Below are 20,061 nucleotides of genomic sequence, written 5' to 3'. Positions count from 1 at the left end.
TATTCTTTGTTCAAAAATCAAGAGTTTGACTTGTTATCAAAGTAATTTTTTTTGCAGTTCCTGGAACAAAGCAATGACAACTTGAACTTATTTCTCTGTTCCAGAATTGCTCTGTTTTAAAGAATTACTCATGGTACAATAAAAAGGTAAGGTGGAGCTACCAGCTGATTACAATTTTGTTCTGAGTATGCCCGACTTCTGTCAATTTTGTGTATGTATTTATTGTTTTGAAAAATAAAAACAAAATATTTCAAAATCAATGATTGAAAGAAACGTGGATTGTGGGGCGCGCTTTGAAGATATTAAAGTGTCCAGAAAGGTTGGACACTCTGGATTATATTTTTGAAATAAAATTCAGGCACTTCATTCATCTTTCGCTTTATTTAAGTTATTTTAAAAATGAGGAAAAATGTGAAATAAATACAAAAAACTTGTTGCATATAATTTCGAATAATTCTGACAGGACGCGGGCATAGCTTCAGAGCTGTATTTCTATAGTTTTAGAAGCTGTTCTACCTCCTTATTGTTCCATGGATTTACTACTTTTATGCATTTGTTTCTCTATACCATATTATAGTAAAAATTTTTTACTTTTTTGCAGTTTGGAACAGGCCACATATGTTTTCTGTGGTCAAATTTATAATACATTCAAATTCAATTTTTCTTCTTTTTATGATAATTTATTAGATGTATATCCAACGGCAATTTTAAATCGTAAACGTATTTTGGTATTAGTGAATTATCAGGGTTGATCCAGAGTTTTAGGCTGGCTTTATTCTATTTTGGCCATAATTAAAATTTTGTCACCCTAAAGACCTTTGTTCTTTTATGTAAAATTCAACGGGCGACTTATGCCACAAAAAAATTCTTAAGGTGCAAGAAAAAACAAAGGTTCAGTTCAATTTCGGCCCATAATTTATACTTGTTCACCCTACGCTTCTTTTTTCTTTTACAAAGAAGGCAGCCGATGGCTTAGGCTAGACAAAAAACATTTTTAGATTCCCACCTTTAGCTATTGTGACCACAAACTAAAAAAGCACGCAGACAAACTTATTATTCGATTGTCCAAGCTATCAATCGATATAGACATATACAATTAAAATATCGATGTTATCGACAATGGCATCGATTGTCTGCCAGCTCTACTTCTTGTTCAGTGTCAAGTGTCATTTAGAGAATCATAGAGTCGGTTTTTGTCTTAAATTAATTTTGAATATAATGCATTCGTACTAACAAACTAATCTACTATAAAAATAAAAGTGAATAAACAAAATAAATGAGCATAAAACCAAATCACAAAAACGAAGAAATTAAAAGGAATATTAAAAAATAAAAGAAAGGTGCTAGAATTTGCTGTGAAATATCTAAAATATCCACACTACACAACCAACCACATAAAATACATACACACAAAATACAAAAAAGAAGAAATATGTACATAAAGAGATCGCACAAAAGAAACATATAAATGTTCGTCGTACGTTGGTCGTCGGTCGGGTCGTGGTTCTCGCAAGCTAGCCTATTATAATTAAGTTTGTAAGAAATATTAAAAACAAAAAAATTGCTGAAAAATAAGTTCTTCCAAGTAAATGATTAAACAAATTTGTTGTTAACGAGCGAACTGTGGCAACATATATGTATGTGTGAAGTAATGTGTGTAACCGAAGTCGTCTATGTTAATGATTTCCTTAGAATCGCCAAGAAAACTACAGAAGCGGCAGTAGCAGCAACTGCGAAGAACTTGCCGCAAAACGAACAAGAAAATATAGTTAAAAAAATAAAAATGAGTTGTTGAAAGCAGTAACAACAGCAGCAACAACAACAAAAAAAGCACGGCAGATGGTGGAAATAGTTGTTGGAGCTTTATCTATAACAGCATAACAAAAACAACAACGACTAAACAACATTAATTTGTTGATAGCTTAAACAATTTTAAGCAAAACTCTCATCCCCAAGGAGGTAAATATATATAGACAAGCGCCGAACAGTGCTCAGCTGCGCTGCGCCGCGCCTCGAACAGCATACAAAGGAGACGAAAAGAACAAAAAAAGATATGAAACCACAACAGACTACTCCTCCTAAATTCGTGGCCGTTGTTCGTGGTGTGGTGGTGGTGATGGCTGGCTGGTTGGTTGGTTGGTTGGCGAAAAAATTGCACACATTTTCAGTACAAAATTCAATGATTCCATTTCCAATCTCAAGTGGCTTGCCAGCAAGCCTTAGCCTGACTGTCTTATTTAAATGTGGATGGATGCTGGATGATGAAGATGGTTGGCCTTTGGTTGTGTGTGGGGGATAGTTCGAATGACGACGACGATGATGATGATGTGTGGAATAAACAACACATGAACGGGGGGAAATGCCATTTGTTCGCCCATTCGTTCGTTTGTTCGTCGTTCATGTGGCGGCTGGGCTGATGATGGTGGTGTCGTCGGTGGCGGCGTAGTTGTGTAGTAATCTCAATGTGTAGAATATCGAAGGAGATGGTGGAGAAACATGTGTTGTTTTGCTCTATGTTTGTGTTTACTTTTTCTTTTCATTTTTCCCCCATTCAGTCCCCCCAACCTTAACCCCACTCGTCCATACATCAGCAGCCTCAGCTACTTGCTCTCTCGATAGACTCTCGCTCGCACATTTTCAAGTATTTATTGCCCATTATCGAAGGTAAGTGGCTGAAGGTCCCCTTTGAGTGGCTGCTACAACAATAATAACAACACGAGTAATAATACATTTCTATAATCAGGTCTATTCCTGATATGGATGACATGGGCGGACACAGTGGTCTTGCTCTAAAGTTGATTTCATTCATGGAATCATTGCGAGTTATCGCAATCGAACATATGTGCGAAGACGACTCACTCCTCCCAAGGAATTGTGAATTTGTGTTGGTATACTAGAAACTATGGAACAGCAGCAGCAGCAAAAGAAGTAGAAGAGGAAGCAATGTATGCATATATAAGTGTGTAGTAGAAAGTATGTGTGTGGCTGGATGTGTTTCTATAGGTACCTGTGCACCGCCCGTGATTGTAGACTTCCATCGTCACTGTGGCCGTTTTCGTTGACGACGTCGTCAAACCAACAGATGATGCAAAGCAGGTGGAGGCTGGCGGGGAAGAGATGAAATTCGATTTACACAACTCAAAAAAACAACAACACCAACAGTAAACATATGCACGTTTATTTTAATTGTTTTAAACAATATGTGGTTTGGCGCTTGCTTTAACAAAAAAAAAAAAATAAATCTCCATGTGTATGTTTGTGTTTACCCCCATTATCCAGACGTCATACGGCCGCCCTTGGCCAGTCATAATGGGCAATAATTTCACAATTACAATATTCAACATTTTCAGTTTTTGTTCTTTTTCATTCATAAAATCCAATTCAATCGCAACCAAAACACATCCACAAAAAAGTAGAAGAAAAAAAAAACAAATACTTTGCTGACTGCCTCTATTAAATTAATTCAATACACATTTTTTGTTCTTTTCCTTGTGGTGCAAACATAAACGCACACACACAGCATCGTTTGTACGTACAACCGACCAACCAACCATTGTCGGGGGTTTATCCGCTGAAATATGTGGTTCCAAACAATTGTGCAAATTACTGTGACAACAAAAACAGCAACACACCAGACTAATACTTTTCTTTTTTTTTTTTGCTGTTGCTGGCTGCCAGCCTGCTGCAGTGCACAATGTTCAACCGGCAACTGTCAACCAAGTTTGTATGTAGGCGACGAGATGATATGACGTTTAACGTTCTTTATCAATTGTCACAAATGGGGTATTTAATAATTCATTTAACAGAAAAAATATGGATATGAATGTGTGTATGTGGCGGTGTAGTAATTATTTTTTGTTAAAAGAGTTCACATGTTAAATTCATCCCTTCTCTCCGGGTAGGTCCAACACCGGCTATGCGATCTAAAGCATTTTTAAATTTAATGCTTTTTCTCTGGGCTACAGGACTTCGCCCAAGACTTGTGATTTTCTTTGGAATATTTTCAAAACCGGCTAAGCTATTCAATATTTTCTAAATTTGAACATTCTTAAGTAGTTCTCTTGGGGGTAGGTCCAACACCGGCTTCGAGATCCAAAGTTTTTTATATCCTCCACCATAGTATGGAAGTTATATTAAGTTAGTTCATTCCGTTTATAACACCTCGAAATATACATTTTAGACCCCACAAAGTAGTGTCGATTTTGCGATGTCCGTCCGTCTGTGGAAATCACTCTAGCTTCCGAACAAAATGAAGTAGGTTGATAAAATTTTACTGCAGGACTTTTGGTATTGAAAATGGTCCACGTTTTGTTTTAGTCCCCATGTAAAGGTACCTCCCTATTTTCGGTACTTTGGTGATTTAAGCGACATTTTTCACTGGAATTGTTTCAAATTTGGTATTTGAAGTTCGTAATGGATACTACAGCCTATGACAGAAAATTGTCTGTGCAGTTCCACGTCTTCGTATAGCCCCCATATAACGGTACCTCCCGATATTCGGTATTTTGATGATTTTAGCGACAATATTCACCGATTTTTTTTCAAGTTTGAATATTGTAATGGCTTATGACAAAATTTGCCTAGTCCACGTCGTCATATAAACCCTAATATAGCGGCCACATTCGGTATTTTTAAGATTTTAACATAATTTTTAAGGGATTTTATTTTATTTTATTTTTTTTTTTTTTTGAAGTTGTCAAATTCGCACCGGCCGAATTTACAGCTTTTTTACATGTTTAAATATATATGATACTTTTTCGGGGCATTAGGTCTTTGTCAGCACTTGTGATTTACTTGGGAATATTTCCAATGCCGGCTAAGCGAATCAATATTTCTCAAGTTTTATCATTCTTAAGTGGCCTGTTTTTAGCGGGGATTTTCTCATCTGGGATATATATGTGTATGAAATATATATGAGAAGTCCAAATTGGTCACGCAAACCTTAAATTGTCCGAAATTCATAGGTTTTCTAAGCTGTGGTATTCGTTGTTTTCATAAAACAACTTTTTTATTTATTTCGCTTTCTTTGGGCGTTTTGTTTTTCAAAATCTTGAACCCTCTGTGGGGGGGGGGGGGGGGTACCAGAAGAAATGGTTCGATCTTTATCATCTTAATAACATATCTTATGGTTATGGTAAATATTGAAATAAATATTTTATTCATGGATACTGAAAATTGCGACCCTTTGTGTGGGAGGTACCAGAAAGGGTGGGCCCATATATTCCATCTACACACCAAAACTTAAGCTAGTGAAAATATTGCGATGTGTGTAATTTGAAGACAATCGGACTATTACATCCGATTTTATAAGATTTACAATTATTTAAAATTGTGACCCTTTGTGGGGGAGGTACTTGATGGAGTATACCGATATTGTCCATTTTCTGTGCAGAAAATTATTTTCTTTGATAATGCTGACATTTTGTGGAGGAGGTACCAGAAGGAGTGAACCGATATTGCCCATATTCCAATTACTATGTACTAAGTTTGGATCAAATCGGATACTCCCTTCGAGAGTTATCGAGCACACCAGCCTGCCAGACAGACACACGGACAGACGGGCATCGCTAGATCGACTCCAAATGTCCTGAATCGTTTTTGCTCCAAAGAGACCTAATGTCTAAATCCGTTATTTCGATGAGGCACGTTTTGGCCGTATGTAATAATATATACGCTCTCTAGCAATGTGGCTGAGGGTATAGTAAACACAACAGGTCCAACGAAATCAGTTTAAATGGATTCTAAGACTAATCTAACTGTGTCGAGAGAAGATGTCGATCATGTAGTGCCATATCGAACTGACATATTTACTTTTAGCTCTAATTCGGCAGTATGTGCCAAAAACGTAGTTGCCCCGATATTTCAAATTATAAACTGTTTGGTGAGCAAATCGAAACTGATCTATCATCAATTTCAATAGGATTAGTCTTTGTGCCACACAAATGAACTGTCACCTGAAGAGCATCGACGTACATCCTTTTGCCTGTTGCTAAAATATGCACATAGACTTTATACCCAATAGTACAGTGTGGTTTAGGGTACAAAATTTCAATATTGGTCTAGTTCCATGAGAATACTGCAACTTCGAGATTTAGGTACAGAACAAGTTGAGTGTTGGTGATATCTCCAAATCCTTTTGAAAATTTTTCCACAAATATCTATTTGTTCCCAGTGTATTTTTTAGGGAGGACCGGTTATTCAATCCTATTTGATTTTGGAGGCGAAAAAATATTTTGCAGTAATTCCCGAACCAGTTAAAATATCAACGCTCTTCCGTGTGAAAAAATTATCCTTAAAATATTTACATAGGTTTCTTTTTTTAAGAAAAGTAGTGTAATAACCAATGGAATAGAAGGGAATACAATCGGGTACTAATTTTCCACCAGAAAACAATTGTAAGTCTACACACCAGGAAAAAAAAGAATATTTCCAAAAAACCGTTCTCTGTACGAATTTAAACAAATGGTATTACAAAATTAATAATAATGAAAACAGAACACGCATGTATATTTTTCCATTGTGTTTATTTATTTACAAGATATTGACGTAATAGAAGTACCAAAAAGTACCAAAATATTGAAAATCATCATCATTTCTTAATTGTAATAAACACAATCTTATTACTCATATTCCCAAAATACTACTTGGCCGGCCATATGTAAACACCTGTGAATGTAACAACACTCAACTGATTCAAAGTTTTCAAAATTATTTTAGTGATTCACAATAGATGTTTAACAATTGATTGAAAACATCTATTGTTGATAAAACTAAATTAGAAATTCAATTTTATTTTTCATTTGAAATTTTTCAAAATGAGATCTTTTTCAATTATACACCAATATCCAATTTAAGTTTTTAAATTTTATGGTCCTTTTTCGTGACCTTGTTCGGTCCCCTTTTAGACCGAGGAAGGTTATATTCTTTCAACGTCATTTGTTCAAAGTTGGTGTTTAAATAACATACTCTCGTTAAGCCACGATTCAAAATGTTGTGGTGGCTATAATAGTTCACATTCAATTTTATTTCCAAGGATCAAATCAGAAATTGATAACATTTTTAGAGGGAAGCATTTTTTAGATGTTGTGTAAACCAGTAGAAAGTCCATAAGTTTAATAAGCTTTCTTATAATTATACCCTACACCACAAGGTGGTCAGGGTATTATGTCTTTGTGCATTTGTTTGTAACAGGTAAAAGGAAACGAGATAGACTCATAGTTCCTTTTGCTGAACTGCATAGAATCACATTCTGATTTATGCATGTCCGTCCGTCCGTCTATGATATATCTATAACCCCCAAATATATTGTTCATCCGATTTTTTATTTTTGTCGTCCGCAGCGATATTTGGGGAAATATATCAAATACAGCTCAGAAATACTTTTGCTAAATATTATCAAGATCGGTTCAGATTTGGATATAGCTTTCATATATATCTTCTTCCGATTTGGTTTTTATTGTGTACCAAACGTGTAATTTTAGCCCAAATGTGATGGAATTTGGCACATACGGACAAATGGAGTCTAAAAACAAATATGTCTAATTTGGTGAAAATCGGTTCAGATATAGCTATAGGTCCCATATATACTGTTGATCCGATTTGTTATATTTGTTCTCCACAGCCGTAATATGCACTACGTAGCGAAATTTTATCGAGATCGGTTCAGATTTGGATATAGCTCCCATATATATCTTTACTCGATTTCAAGTTAATTGTTTACAAATGGGTAATACAAGCCCGAATTGAAAAGCCACAAATGCCTCAGCGAATTTAGAAGAAATCGATTAAGGGGAGAATAGTCCTCTGATATATTGGTTCCTTTGGACATTAAATTATAACTAAAATCTAAGTTGGTATAATTTAATTCTCACAAATTCCGCATAAAAAATTTTGTTTGTTATGTGAAGCTCTACTATATGCAAAAGGGTATAGGGTATCATAAAGTTGGACCCGCCCGACTTTAAGACTTTCTTTTCTTATTCCAGAAATTAAGTTGCACAAATTTTGCTCAATCTTGTATATTTTCTTTTTCCTCGAAAAAGTTATGTTTCAATGATTCTGTTTTAATGTGATATGTGAAACTTTCTTAGTTCAACTCACGAACAAAACAAAGTAACTCACATGACGTAATACAGCAATAAAGATATCGACAATAATGTTATTTTTGTAGCTGATATTGTTATTTATAAACAAGAAAATATTGGTTTTTATCGCCATTGCATAAAGAAAGCTGGCTGCAAAAAATTTCCAAGACTATTCATGGAGTTATCGGCACTTATCAATTTGATGATATTTACTTTTTGTGGGATTTGCCAAAGCGTTTTAATTATTGCCATTTACGTGAAACTCTATTTTAAACCAATCGCTGCGACGGTTCAATATGGTACCATTTTCCGTCACATGTATTTTCGGTAATATTAGGCTTAGAGCTCTGATTAACTTATTCTATTCGACGATTCCGTAAGGTATATTTTATACCCTCAGCAATATGGCTATCATTTGATATGGCCAAAACGTGCCTCGTCAAAATAATGGTTTTATACCCTAAGTCTCTTTGGACCAAATCCGTATCATGGCATTCAGAGTCGATCTAGCGATGTGCGTCCGTCTGACTGACTTGTGCGCACGACAAATCTCGAAGGGAGTATCCAATTTGATCCAAACTAGGTAGAGCGGAATATTATTGTCAAACTTAGATTGAGTTCGGAGATGGGCAATATCGGTCCACTCCTTGTGGTACCTTCCACATAAAATGTCAACATTTTCAAAGAAAATATTTTACTGCACAGAAAGTGAAACAATAATCCGATTTTGCTCTAACTTTGCAAATCCTAATATATAAATATTTGCATCAGAGCTAGGTCATGTGCGAAAATGGACAATATCGGTCCACTCCATCAAGTACCTTCCCCACAAAGGGTCAAAGTTTTGAATAATTATAACTTTTATAAAATGTGATGAGAGAGTCCTAATGTCTTCAAATTACACACATTAAAATACATTTATTAAACCAAGGCCTGGTGTGAAAATAGAATATATCGTTCCACCCCTTCTGGTACCTCCCCCCACAAAGGGTTAAAATTTTGAATATTCATGAAACTCATAAAACATGAAATTAACATATGATTCCATTCAGACTTGGCACATTTCAATATTTTCATATACACAAGATCTGTTATGAAGATAGCAGAGATCGAAACATTCCTTCTGGTACCTCCCTCACAAAGGCTCAAAGTTTTCAATAACCAAAACGATCATAAAATCCGGAATAAGCATCCGATTATTTTCAAACTTCGCACATCCCAATATTTCTACCAAAACAAGATCTGATTGATCCTTTCAATGCCAACAAAGGGTAAAAAACAGGTAAAAGTAAAACGCTCGTAAAGTGCGACATATTCATGAGATTCTCTTTAAATGTCGTATATCCCAATGTTTTAACAATTGCAAGATGGGGTGTGAAAATGGGATACACTCCTCTCGGTACCTCCCCGACAAAGGGTCAACATTTTGGTTATTCATGAAGCTCATAAATCACGAATATAACATCCGATTCCATTCAGACTTGCACATTTCAATATTTCCATAAACACAAAATCTGTTATAAAGATGGTAGAGATCGGACCATTTCTTCTGGTACCTCCACTCCGGGATCAAGATTTTTAAAAAAAACAAAACGTTTCAAGAAAGCGACATAAGCATACAACTCTCTTCAAATTTCACATAGCCACATATATTTGCTAACGCAAGATCTGTTGTGAATTGGGATCCTGAAGAGATCCCTTAAAGGACAGCATTGTGTGTCGGTATTGAAAATTGTTATTAATACCTTTTCTTTGTGAAAATGACCAATTCTGTTTTAGATTTGTTAAAACCCAGGCTGTACGTGTCCTATAAGATCTCCTTCCACTAGTTCGCGATGACATATCTATCCATCAAGGTGAACTTTTGAAAATGAAAACAGTCTTAATGAATCATTACTTTTGTGGCACGGGTGATCTACAATATATTTGCCGGGAATCCGTGTGCCGGGTGAACCTTAGAATATTAACAAGCAAATCTCAAAAAAAAAAATCCGTTACAAATCCTGTTGGAATCTGAAAAATACCGAATGTAGCCGTTGTTTTAGGATCTATACGATGACGTAAGCCATTACAATATTCAAATGCGAAACTTGAAAAAAAAAACGGTGAATATAGTAGCTAAAATCATCAAAATACCGAATATCGAGAGGTGCCGTTATAAGGGGGCTATACGACGGCGTGGATCTGCACAGACAATTTTCTGTCATAGCCTGTACTATCCATTACCAACTTCAAAGGCCAAATCTGACTTACTCGGAATTTATGATTTCGTATAAAACTGAATATAAATGTTCGAATAATCATAACTCAAGCCTGGGGGTATAAATATGTCGGCAAAACCGACTGATTTTACAAGTAATTGAGCAGGTGGACGTGAAACGTTAAATAAAGAAATCGGAAGCAAATGCCTACCGGCAACGAATGGGTTGAATATCTCAATAATAAACATCCAGCATATTTTCAAGTGACTGTGCTAGTTCGCCATAGATCTTTAGTTTATTTTACTTGATCATAAATATTTATAACAAATGCATTTCCCTTACAAACGTGTTGCATTTTGGGACATGTTCCCAACATATTGCGATTCGAAATACATGAGAAACGCTTCAATATATGTTTAATAGATTATTCAACTAGTTATAAATAACAATTGAGATTCGTGCGGTTGACTGTATTGAATGTAAAAATAAATAAAAATATTGTCTTTATTTATTAAAACCGCAGAACAAACACAGAAAGTGTTAATTGTTATTCACAATTTAGTTGTCCGTTTGTATTTTCAAACCGCAAAGATGTTGACAGGCAGATGTTTACACATGCAAATAGACCACTAAAATAAATAGTGGTGAGAACAATAAATAAAAAATTCACTGTTTTCGTAGGGCAGGGGGCCCCGTTTTCTTAAACGGTACTTTCCGGCTTTACTTCCTACATATTCTAAAGTATTTTATTCAAGTCCAGTAGTTGAAGCTCTTAACATGTATCCCTCTGAAGCCAGGAGCCTCATTTTGTAACCATTCTTGAGTGGCGCGTGCTGAGTGCGATGGTGCTGTGTCCGGTTGGAATGTCTAAGGTCAGCGGCCAAAATATTTGCGTGTTCAAGGCTTTAATACACCCTCCAGAATATTTTCGCGATAATATCCTTCATTTTTTCTGATGCCACGGTCCATTAATACGAGCGGAGAGCAACCATCGGCTGTTATGGCGGCCCACACCGTCATCATGGCCGGCGCTTGATTTCTGGTAGCCAACAGCTGACCTCTTTGGCAAGTAAACGCGACCATTTTGTTTGCATACAAATAGCTGGACAATGAATGTTTTCTCATCGCAAAAAACCAAATTTGCAGTTCACCAATACATAGGGTAGTCACTTGCCGATTTGGATCTGTAAAAAGTCATGAAATGGATACGATCCTGCAAGCATGCTCGTGATGGTAATTTTCCTGACAGTATTTTCTATTATTAGGGACCTGCCTTGTACTTAGGATGAACACAATGGACCAGCAGGATTCCGAGTCGACCAGTTACCATTAGGCTACCTTTAACCCAACCTAAGACCATGCCTTCTTCTTTATTACGAATTAAGTAACCCATCAATAATCTCGAATTTGAATACTTTTTTCGAAAATGAAAATATCATCTCTCATTGAAAAACCCTTTGTCTTCCTTTGTATAGATTCTTAAGGTATAGAGTCTAATATGGTGTCCACGGCGTCCTTTGAAGTACCCTTAATTGCACCTGAGATACATGGATACATGTATCATGCTGTTGCTTACGGAATTCTTACAGGAATAGCGGCGACAAGGCCTCTCTTAATGCACTTTACGCTTTTTCCGTTTATTCCGAGTAATTGGAATTCTGAAGAGATCCCTAAAGGGACAGTATTTATCTTTGTAAAAATGGCCGATTCTGTTTTAGATGTGTGAACACCCGGGTTGTGCGTGTCCTAAAAAATCTCCTTCCACTAGTTTCGTATTAATGAAACATTATTTTTGTGGCACGGGTGATCTACAATATGTATGCCGGGAATCCGGGTGCCGGGTGAACCTTAGAATATGAACGAGTAGAAAAGCTGGCAATTGTCAAAAAAAAAAAATCCGTTAAAAATGCTGTTAAAATCTTAAAAAAAATTTTGAATGTAGCCGATATAGTACGAGGACGTGGACCTGCATCGGCAAGTCTTGTCATAAGCCATTACAATATTCAAATGCGAAACTCGGTGTTATGTAGCTAAACTCGTCAAAATACCGAATATCGGGAGGGGCCGTTATATAGGGGCTATACGAAGACATGGACATGCACAGACAATTTTCTGTCTTAGGCTGTAGTCTCTGTTACGAATTTCAAATACCAAATTTGAAACTATTCCGATGATTAATGTCGCTAAAATCATCAAAATACCGAATATCGTGAGGTGCCGTTGTATGGGAGCTAAACCAAAACGTGGACCTGCACAGACAATTTTCTGTCATAAGCTGTAGTATTCATTAGGAACTTTAAATACCAAATTTGAAACATATTCAGTAAATAATATTGCTAAAATCATCAAAATACCGAATATCGGTAGGTACCGTTTTATGGGTGCCCTACGCAGAGGTGGACCTACACAGACAATTTTCGGTCTTAGGCTGATTTACGCTCATTACGAATTTACCAAATTTGAAACAATTCCGGTGAATAATGTCGTTAAAATCATCGAAATACCGAATATCGGGAGGTACTATTATATGGGGGCTATACGAAGACATGTTTTTTTTTTCATGTCAATTTTCTATTTTAGGCTGTAGTATCCATTACGAACTACAAATACCAAATATGAAATAATTCCAGTGAATAATGTCGCTAAAATCATCAAAATACCGAAAATAGGGAGTTACGATCATATGGGGGCTATAACAAAACGTGGACCTACATGGCCCATTAAATGTGTCATTGAAACAATATCTACAATATATATGTGGGAATCCGCTTAATTTAACACCAACACCAGTGCCATCTGTACAAATTGTCAATATATATCAGAGCCTATTTTGACATTTTCTTCTGCATTTCCTGGAGTGTCCCTTCCTCGATGCCCATTCTCTTTAGAACTTCTAAACTCGTCAAAAACAGCACACGACACTGTTTCAATTTTTAAATTTTTAATGGTTAAAAGAAATGGAAATTTGTTTTACTTTCGAAAAAACAATAAAAAGTTTTATTATTGCCACCCGCGCCGCCCTATAACCGCCACCTCCTCCTTCTCCTTGTGGAGTGCTGTTGTTTTTAATGTCTTTTACTACATGTTTTCCATTCTAAGTGTTAAGCCTACTACTTATTTGAATAGATAAGTTTCAATAAATCACATTAACAGGAATTACAGAAAGCAAAAGCAACGACAGAAACACAACCAACTTCCTTCTCGCCCACCACTTCGTCTGTGTATATCGCGGTGTGGATATGAATGCAACGGCACGATTTTACATCAACCAAACAACCATTTAGACAGCTAGACCGACCGACCGACAGACAGACAGCCGAGCCATTTAAATCAGCAGTGGCCATAAACGACAATGTCCAAACATAAACACAAACACACACACACTTGGTTAGCTAGCTAACTGAACTCATGAATGCTTTTATCCGACCATCCATTTAATCCAACCACCACCCTTTATTCTACCTCTAAAGAATACAAAAGAAAAAAAAAACTTGACCATATCAAGCGGCAAAAATTTATCTATTTTTTTCCTTCTCTGTGTTTAATTTCAGAGTTCCAACTTACAACAAGAATAACAGCAGTAGCAGCAACAACAACAACGACAACAAGTCACCACAAGAATGAGAAAATAAAAACAAAACTAAAAAAGAAGAAAATCAAGCATTAAGAATCAGCAGACGGTTGGACTTAATAATCAACAGCCAACCAACCAAGCAGCCAGCCAGCAGCGAAAACGAAAAACAGGAGCGTTTAATGTAAACTTACAAGAAAACGACGAAAACAAAGGAGAAAACAAAACAAAAAAACGAAGCATTTAAACACAAAGCAAAGCGAAGCGCATAAAGTGCCCACAAAAGATCAACAGCAACACAAACAGACATGGACGAAAACGAACAAGAATTAAAAAGTCCCATGAAACGAGTTGGATCCACCCGCAAGGTGTTTCTATTCAATAACATACGACAGCAATTAAACGAACACTTACGATGCCTGGACGGTCGTGTCGAATCCCAAGTATCCCTCATACAAGAGCTGCAAGATCTCTTTCGACGAAGGGGCGAACTGGAACTGGAGTACAGTAAAAATTTAGATAAGTTAGTGCGTAGCCTACAGGCCCGACACAAGGAACAGAAACAGAAACGTGAACAGTGGCATATATTCTCGGCGTTTGCCTCATGGTCACATCTCTTGGAACAAACACAGTCGCTGAGCAAGGACCATGCCACACTGTCGGAATTGTATTCGGTAAATATTGTCTCTTCGCTACAGACCACCATCGAGGATGTCCAGAGGATATACAAGAAATGCCGTTCCATTGGCTATGATATCCACGAGGAAATCTTACGGGTCCTAGAAGAGTTATATGCCACCATGAAAACCTATCAGAAATACGAAGCCGAGTGGAAGGCCGCCGAGGTCAAGCTAATGACAGCCGAAGCCCAACAACAGAAATTGGAACAGACCATACAAAAGGAGAAACTGCGAAGCAGTAAAAAATACCGCATGATCGAAAAGGAAATACTCAAACGACGTACCAAATACTCAGATGCTCGCATGAAGGCATTGAAGGCCAAAAATGAATATCAACTGTGTTTGGAATCATCGAACACCACCATACACAAATATTTCATCGATGATCTGAGCGATCTAATCGACTGCATGGATCTGGGTTTCAGTTCGATGATATCTCGTTGCCTGGTCATGCATGTCACCGCCGATCAGGGACGAGCCCGTGCCATCTTGAGCCAGGCCGATAATCTGGCTCATGTCATACACCTAATCGATAGCCAGCAGGACAAACAGAAATTCATGGAACAGTATCATGCAGCGTTCATGATACCCAAACGTTTCGAATTCCAGGGACAGTTCAGCAATGATTTGCTCGAACAGAGTGTCCAGAAGGAGCTGTATGTTGATATGGAGACCCGTTTGCAAGTGATTGGCCAAAGGTTGAATTCATTGCGCACTGAGTCCGAGGAGATTTGGAAGACCTTGGAAATGGCTGAGGTCAAGTTGCTGGAGCATTTCAACAGTAAGGACTGTGATGTTAGCCCTGCTTTTGTGGAGCATAATAAAGGCCTTTTGCAAAAGGGTGGTCCCGCCATGGCTTTTAATCCCAAACTGAAGGCTGAGAAAGAGGAGATCGAAGACTTCTATATAAATAAGATACGTGAATATATACGTGGTACATCGCGCATAGCGCGTCTAGATGCTAAGGCCAAGTATCTGCGGGAGATGTTGATAACGGACAATAATGCCGCTTTCACAAGGGAGATCCTGGACCACCCGATCAACAGTAAACGCAAGAGGATAGGTCGCAAAAATCAATCGGGAAGGCCCAAGTTGTTTGGCGGTTGCCTGGAGGAGTACTTGGAGAACACGGGTGAAGAGATACCCTTAATTTTAAGAAGTTGTATACGTGTCATAAATCTATATGGTCTGCATCATCAGGGCATATTTCGGGTGTCAGGTTCTCAGGTGGAAATAACCAACTTCAAAGAAGCCTTTGAGCGCGGCGAAGATCCCTTGGCCGACACCACAGACGCCTCCGACATCAACTCAGTGGCTGGCGTTTTGAAACTCTACCTAAGAGAACTGAGGGTGCCGCTCTTCCCGAAATTCTATTTCGAAAGTTTCATCTCCATAGCGGAAATGCAAACCAAGGCTGAAATGGTCAAGGGCATCAGACAGTTCTTGCAAAATCTACCCAACTCGGTGGTCATTGTCATTCGCTATTTGTTCTCCTTTCTCAACCACCTGTCGGAGTATGCCGACGAGAATATGATGGATGCCTACAATTTGGCCATTTGCTTTGGACCCACCCTCATGCCTGCTCCCGAGGACAAGGACCAGGTGCAGTATCAGAATCAAGTAAACGAACTAATCAAAAATATGATTATTTATCACGAGGAACTCTTCCCCAAGGAGTTGGGCGGCTGCGAGTATGAGAAATACATTTCACCCCACACACTTGACATGGACGTGGGCGATTCGCCCTCCGAAGTACTGACCGAAGATCCCGAATCGGATGCCTATCCCTCCGAAGATGAGTCTGAAGTTCTAGAAGCCGTGGCCCAGTTCGACTTCAACGCCCGCTCCAGCCGGGAACTGTCGCTGACAAAAGGTGATTGTATTATCTTGCGCAAGCAGGTCTCCAACGATTGGTGGCAGGGTACGGTGAACGGCAAAGAAGGCCTAGTGCCCGACAAATACATATCGCTCAAGCTCAAAGATGAAGCTCGTCTGCCCGCACAAAATTCACAATCTATGGAATATTTGTACTTAGAGAATTCATGCTCTTCATCCACTTCAATGTTAGTAGACAATAAAGATATCGCAAAGTATGTTGTCAATGATGTTTATTTTAACCATGCTGGTGGTGGTGGTGGTGGTCTTGGTGGTAACTCAGCCTGCAATAACACCTCTGCTGCCGCAGCAGCTGCTACTGCTTCGGCCCCAGCCTCGATCAGTGTGCTGGGTGGCAGCAGCAGCTGTCTGGGTCTGGGCTTGGGCCCCCATAACAATGGCAACGGTACAGCGGGTGCTATTTATGCTGTGCCACATCAACGCAAAACCAGTACCGGCAGTGGCAACGGATCGCTTGGAGGTGCTAGTACTAGTGGTGGAGGTGGTATTGGCTTTGGCTCATCATCCAATGCTTCTGGCGATTCCTCATCCTATTCGTGTACAGATGGTAATGCCTATGCCGTTACCAGCGAAGTTCATTTATTTAAACACTTTGCCTCATCATCTCCCTCACCCCATTCTAATGCCACCACCAATACTAATACTTCTTCTACTACCACTCCCACGGCTCTAACTTCTACCACACCCCCTCTGCCTAGTAGTGGTCCCAATTTCACATCAACACCTCCACCAATTAACCATTCATCCCTAATGAAACTCTTGAAAAATCATAGCAAACAATATCACGATGAACCGCATTCCTTCGAGAATGCCATCGAATTTCAAAACGCTTACGATGAACAGGTGGAAAAATTCGAAACGACTGTATAGAAATAAGTAATGTGATGGTGGTGATGAAAGAGCGCAAGCGCACAGTACAGGCTAAAAACGCACACACACATACACACGTACAGAAAAAGAAGAACACAAGTGCGGTACTGCACAGCACACACACAGATAAGACTTGTGAGAAACCAACCAGAAAAGAAATGAAAAAAAAACTAAAGTATGTGAAGTGTCAGAGACAGGCGCACAAAGGACTCAGTCACAAGCAAGCACAAGTAGAGGTATAATAAATAGAAAGATATAATGTGAGAAAGGAATTGGCTCAAAATCCTATATACACACAGAAACACACACACACACACACAAACATTTAGCCATAAATCAGGTTAACTCAAGAAGCAAGGATCTCAAAAAAAAGAATATTTTTTTTTTAAATTCCGCGGACAGAATGAATGATTTTATAGTTGTGATGCTGCTGTGTCGTTCGAGGTTTTCCTTTTTTTATTATAAAGTATTGAATGCTCTCTACAGGACATGAGTGAAAAGCTAAATTAAGCTAAAATTGTTTTAAAAACATTAGCTGTCGATTCGAAAAGAAAAAATTGAAAATCTCAAAATTATTGTAGATAGATTATTTTTCTAGTAACACTAGTTGTAGAGTGGAGTCATATAATGTATTGTGTTTTTTTGCCCTTTTTTAATTTTTCAAATAAAATATATGCCCATTTTGTTTTACCGATTAACATGGAACAAACGATTCTGAATTGTGTCCCAGTGAATATACCCTATCTATGTATTTATAAGTATCGAATAAATTATGTATAAATTATAATAAAAAAAATTTCAAATTTCAATATTTAAACAATGCATGTCGTTTGGCTTTATTGAACCGATTTTTGACGAAATTTGTTGTTGGCAAATGATTTTGAAAAAAAAAAAAATTGTTAACAATCGAGAATCTTCTAAAGGAAATTGTATTTATCTTTTATGTTTATTATGTCTGCCATTTAAATGAAAAATAAGGATATTTTTTTAATTTTTTAATTATGTATATTTTAAATAAAATTTATCTTCAACACAAAAATATGTTGGTTTTGTACTGACATTTACTTTGTTAAGATATGAGATTTATCAACTTATGTAGCTTTTTGACGTTACGACTATGTATTATTAGTCCCAAATAGCAAATCCTCGGCATATCCAGAATAAAATATGGGTAATAAGATTAAAATTGTAAAATATATTTCAAATTGATTTTTCTTGCCGTTAGCAAAAATTAACAGTCGAAATTATCTTAAAGGAGTATATTTGAGAATATTTGAACTTAAAATAAAATGCAATATTTAATTAGTTTAAAATTCGATATCTGTATGGTATTTGGAGTTCATATTGGATTCTATTTCACGTTTTCCATATAGCCCCTTATAAGGGTACCGCTCGAAATTCGGCTTTCAAATACTTTTTATGCCCTGCATAGGGGAAAGGGTATTATGTATTTGTGCAACATGGAAAAGAAAGCGAGATAGACCCATAGTTACTTTTGAGGATGTTCATAGAATCACTTTTTGAGTCCATGTATTTTTGTGAACAAAATGAAGGTCGCATTTATTGTCCGATTAAGATGAAATTTTCGAACCCTATTGAAATTGGTGAGAATCGGTTCAAATTTAGATATAGCTCCCATATATATCTTCAACCGATTTCCGGTTAATTGTGCACCAAATGGCCAAAATCAGTCCAAATGACCTGAATTCGTGCACATCTAACCGAATTCAGTCTAGAAGTAAGTACATCAAATTTGGAGAAAAAGCTATAGCTTCCCGGATTTAGTTATAGTTCCCTTTATATGTTTTATCCGATTTGGTGTTAACACATGCGTAACATGCACTCCACATAGATGATATTTGATACCGGGCATCAGATACTGCTCGAAAATGCCTCTACCAAATCAGTTCAGATTTTTATATAGCTTCGGTATACATATTCATCAGAATTTACTATTATTGTTCACCATATTTGTAATATCAGAGCAAATTGAATCGATTTTTTCATATTCAACCGACTTTTACCATTTGGTTAAGCTCCCCAACATACCAAATTGACTTGAGAATAATATTTTAATAAGCTTTCAAAAATAAGCCTTAAGCTTGAGAAAATCTTGAGAATGTATTGAGAAATGCTTGTTTAACAATTATAGAATAATCGAAAGGGAACCCTTATTCATAAGCTTATTCTTGTAATTGCAGAATAAGCTTACGAAAATAATATTATATCAAGCTTATTTTTTCAATGGTATAATATATTTATTTTTAATTATTTTACACATTTCATTCATTGATCGCCATCCCAGCTGTCGTTGCCTCCTGTTGCATTGATACCTAGATGATTTCTTTCCCCTTGTTTGAGCTTCCGCATCTCCTCCACTAATTCTTCACTTCTCTTGAATTCTTGCAACTTTTTGACGCCTCTATTCTGAAATGAGATTGAAATAATATATACTACAGATTCCCAGATTTATTATTCATCATTACCTTAGAGTTTCGTCCAGAAATGGGTCTTAAATTCGCGTGATTTTGATTTTAACCAAAGAAAATATTTTTTTTTTGTCGACAATTTTCACAAAAAAAAATCAAAACAACCCAACATACCAAATTGACTTGAGAATAATATTTTAATAAGCTTACAAACATAAGCCTAAAGCTTTAGAAAATCTTGAGAAAGTATTGAGAAATGTTTGTTTAACAATTATAGAATAATCGAAAAGGAACCCTTATTCATAAGCTTATTCTTGTAATTGCAGAATA

General features: G+C 37.0%; 1 protein-coding gene across 1 annotated transcript; it reads left to right on the top strand.

Moving 5' to 3' along the window:
- The first annotated feature begins 1,207 nt into the window (after window positions 1-1,207).
- LOC131806528 (SLIT-ROBO Rho GTPase-activating protein 1-like) lies at window positions 1,208-18,122 on the top strand. Its single transcript, XM_059130701.1, has 2 exons — window positions 1,208-1,959; window positions 13,837-18,122. Exon 2 carries the CDS (start codon window positions 14,165-14,167, stop codon window positions 17,300-17,302), a length of 3,138 nt encoding a protein of 1,045 aa, XP_058986684.1. The 5' UTR covers window positions 1,208-1,959; window positions 13,837-14,164; the 3' UTR covers window positions 17,303-18,122.
- Window positions 18,123-20,061: the final 1,939 nt, after the last annotated feature.

The sequence above is a fragment of the Musca domestica genome, unplaced genomic scaffold (genome assembly GCF_030504385.1).
Source record: "Musca domestica strain aabys unplaced genomic scaffold, Musca_domestica.polishedcontigs.V.1.1 79, whole genome shotgun sequence".
Classification (NCBI taxonomy): domain Eukaryota; kingdom Metazoa; phylum Arthropoda; class Insecta; order Diptera; family Muscidae; genus Musca; species Musca domestica.
This window is presented reverse-complemented; position numbering and strand designations above follow the sequence as displayed.

Excerpts from the sequence above, each read along its gene's own strand:
- LOC131806528 (XM_059130701.1), top strand. The coding sequence starts at position 14,165 with ATGGACGAAAACGAACAAGAATTAAAAAGTCCCATGAAACGAGTTGGA.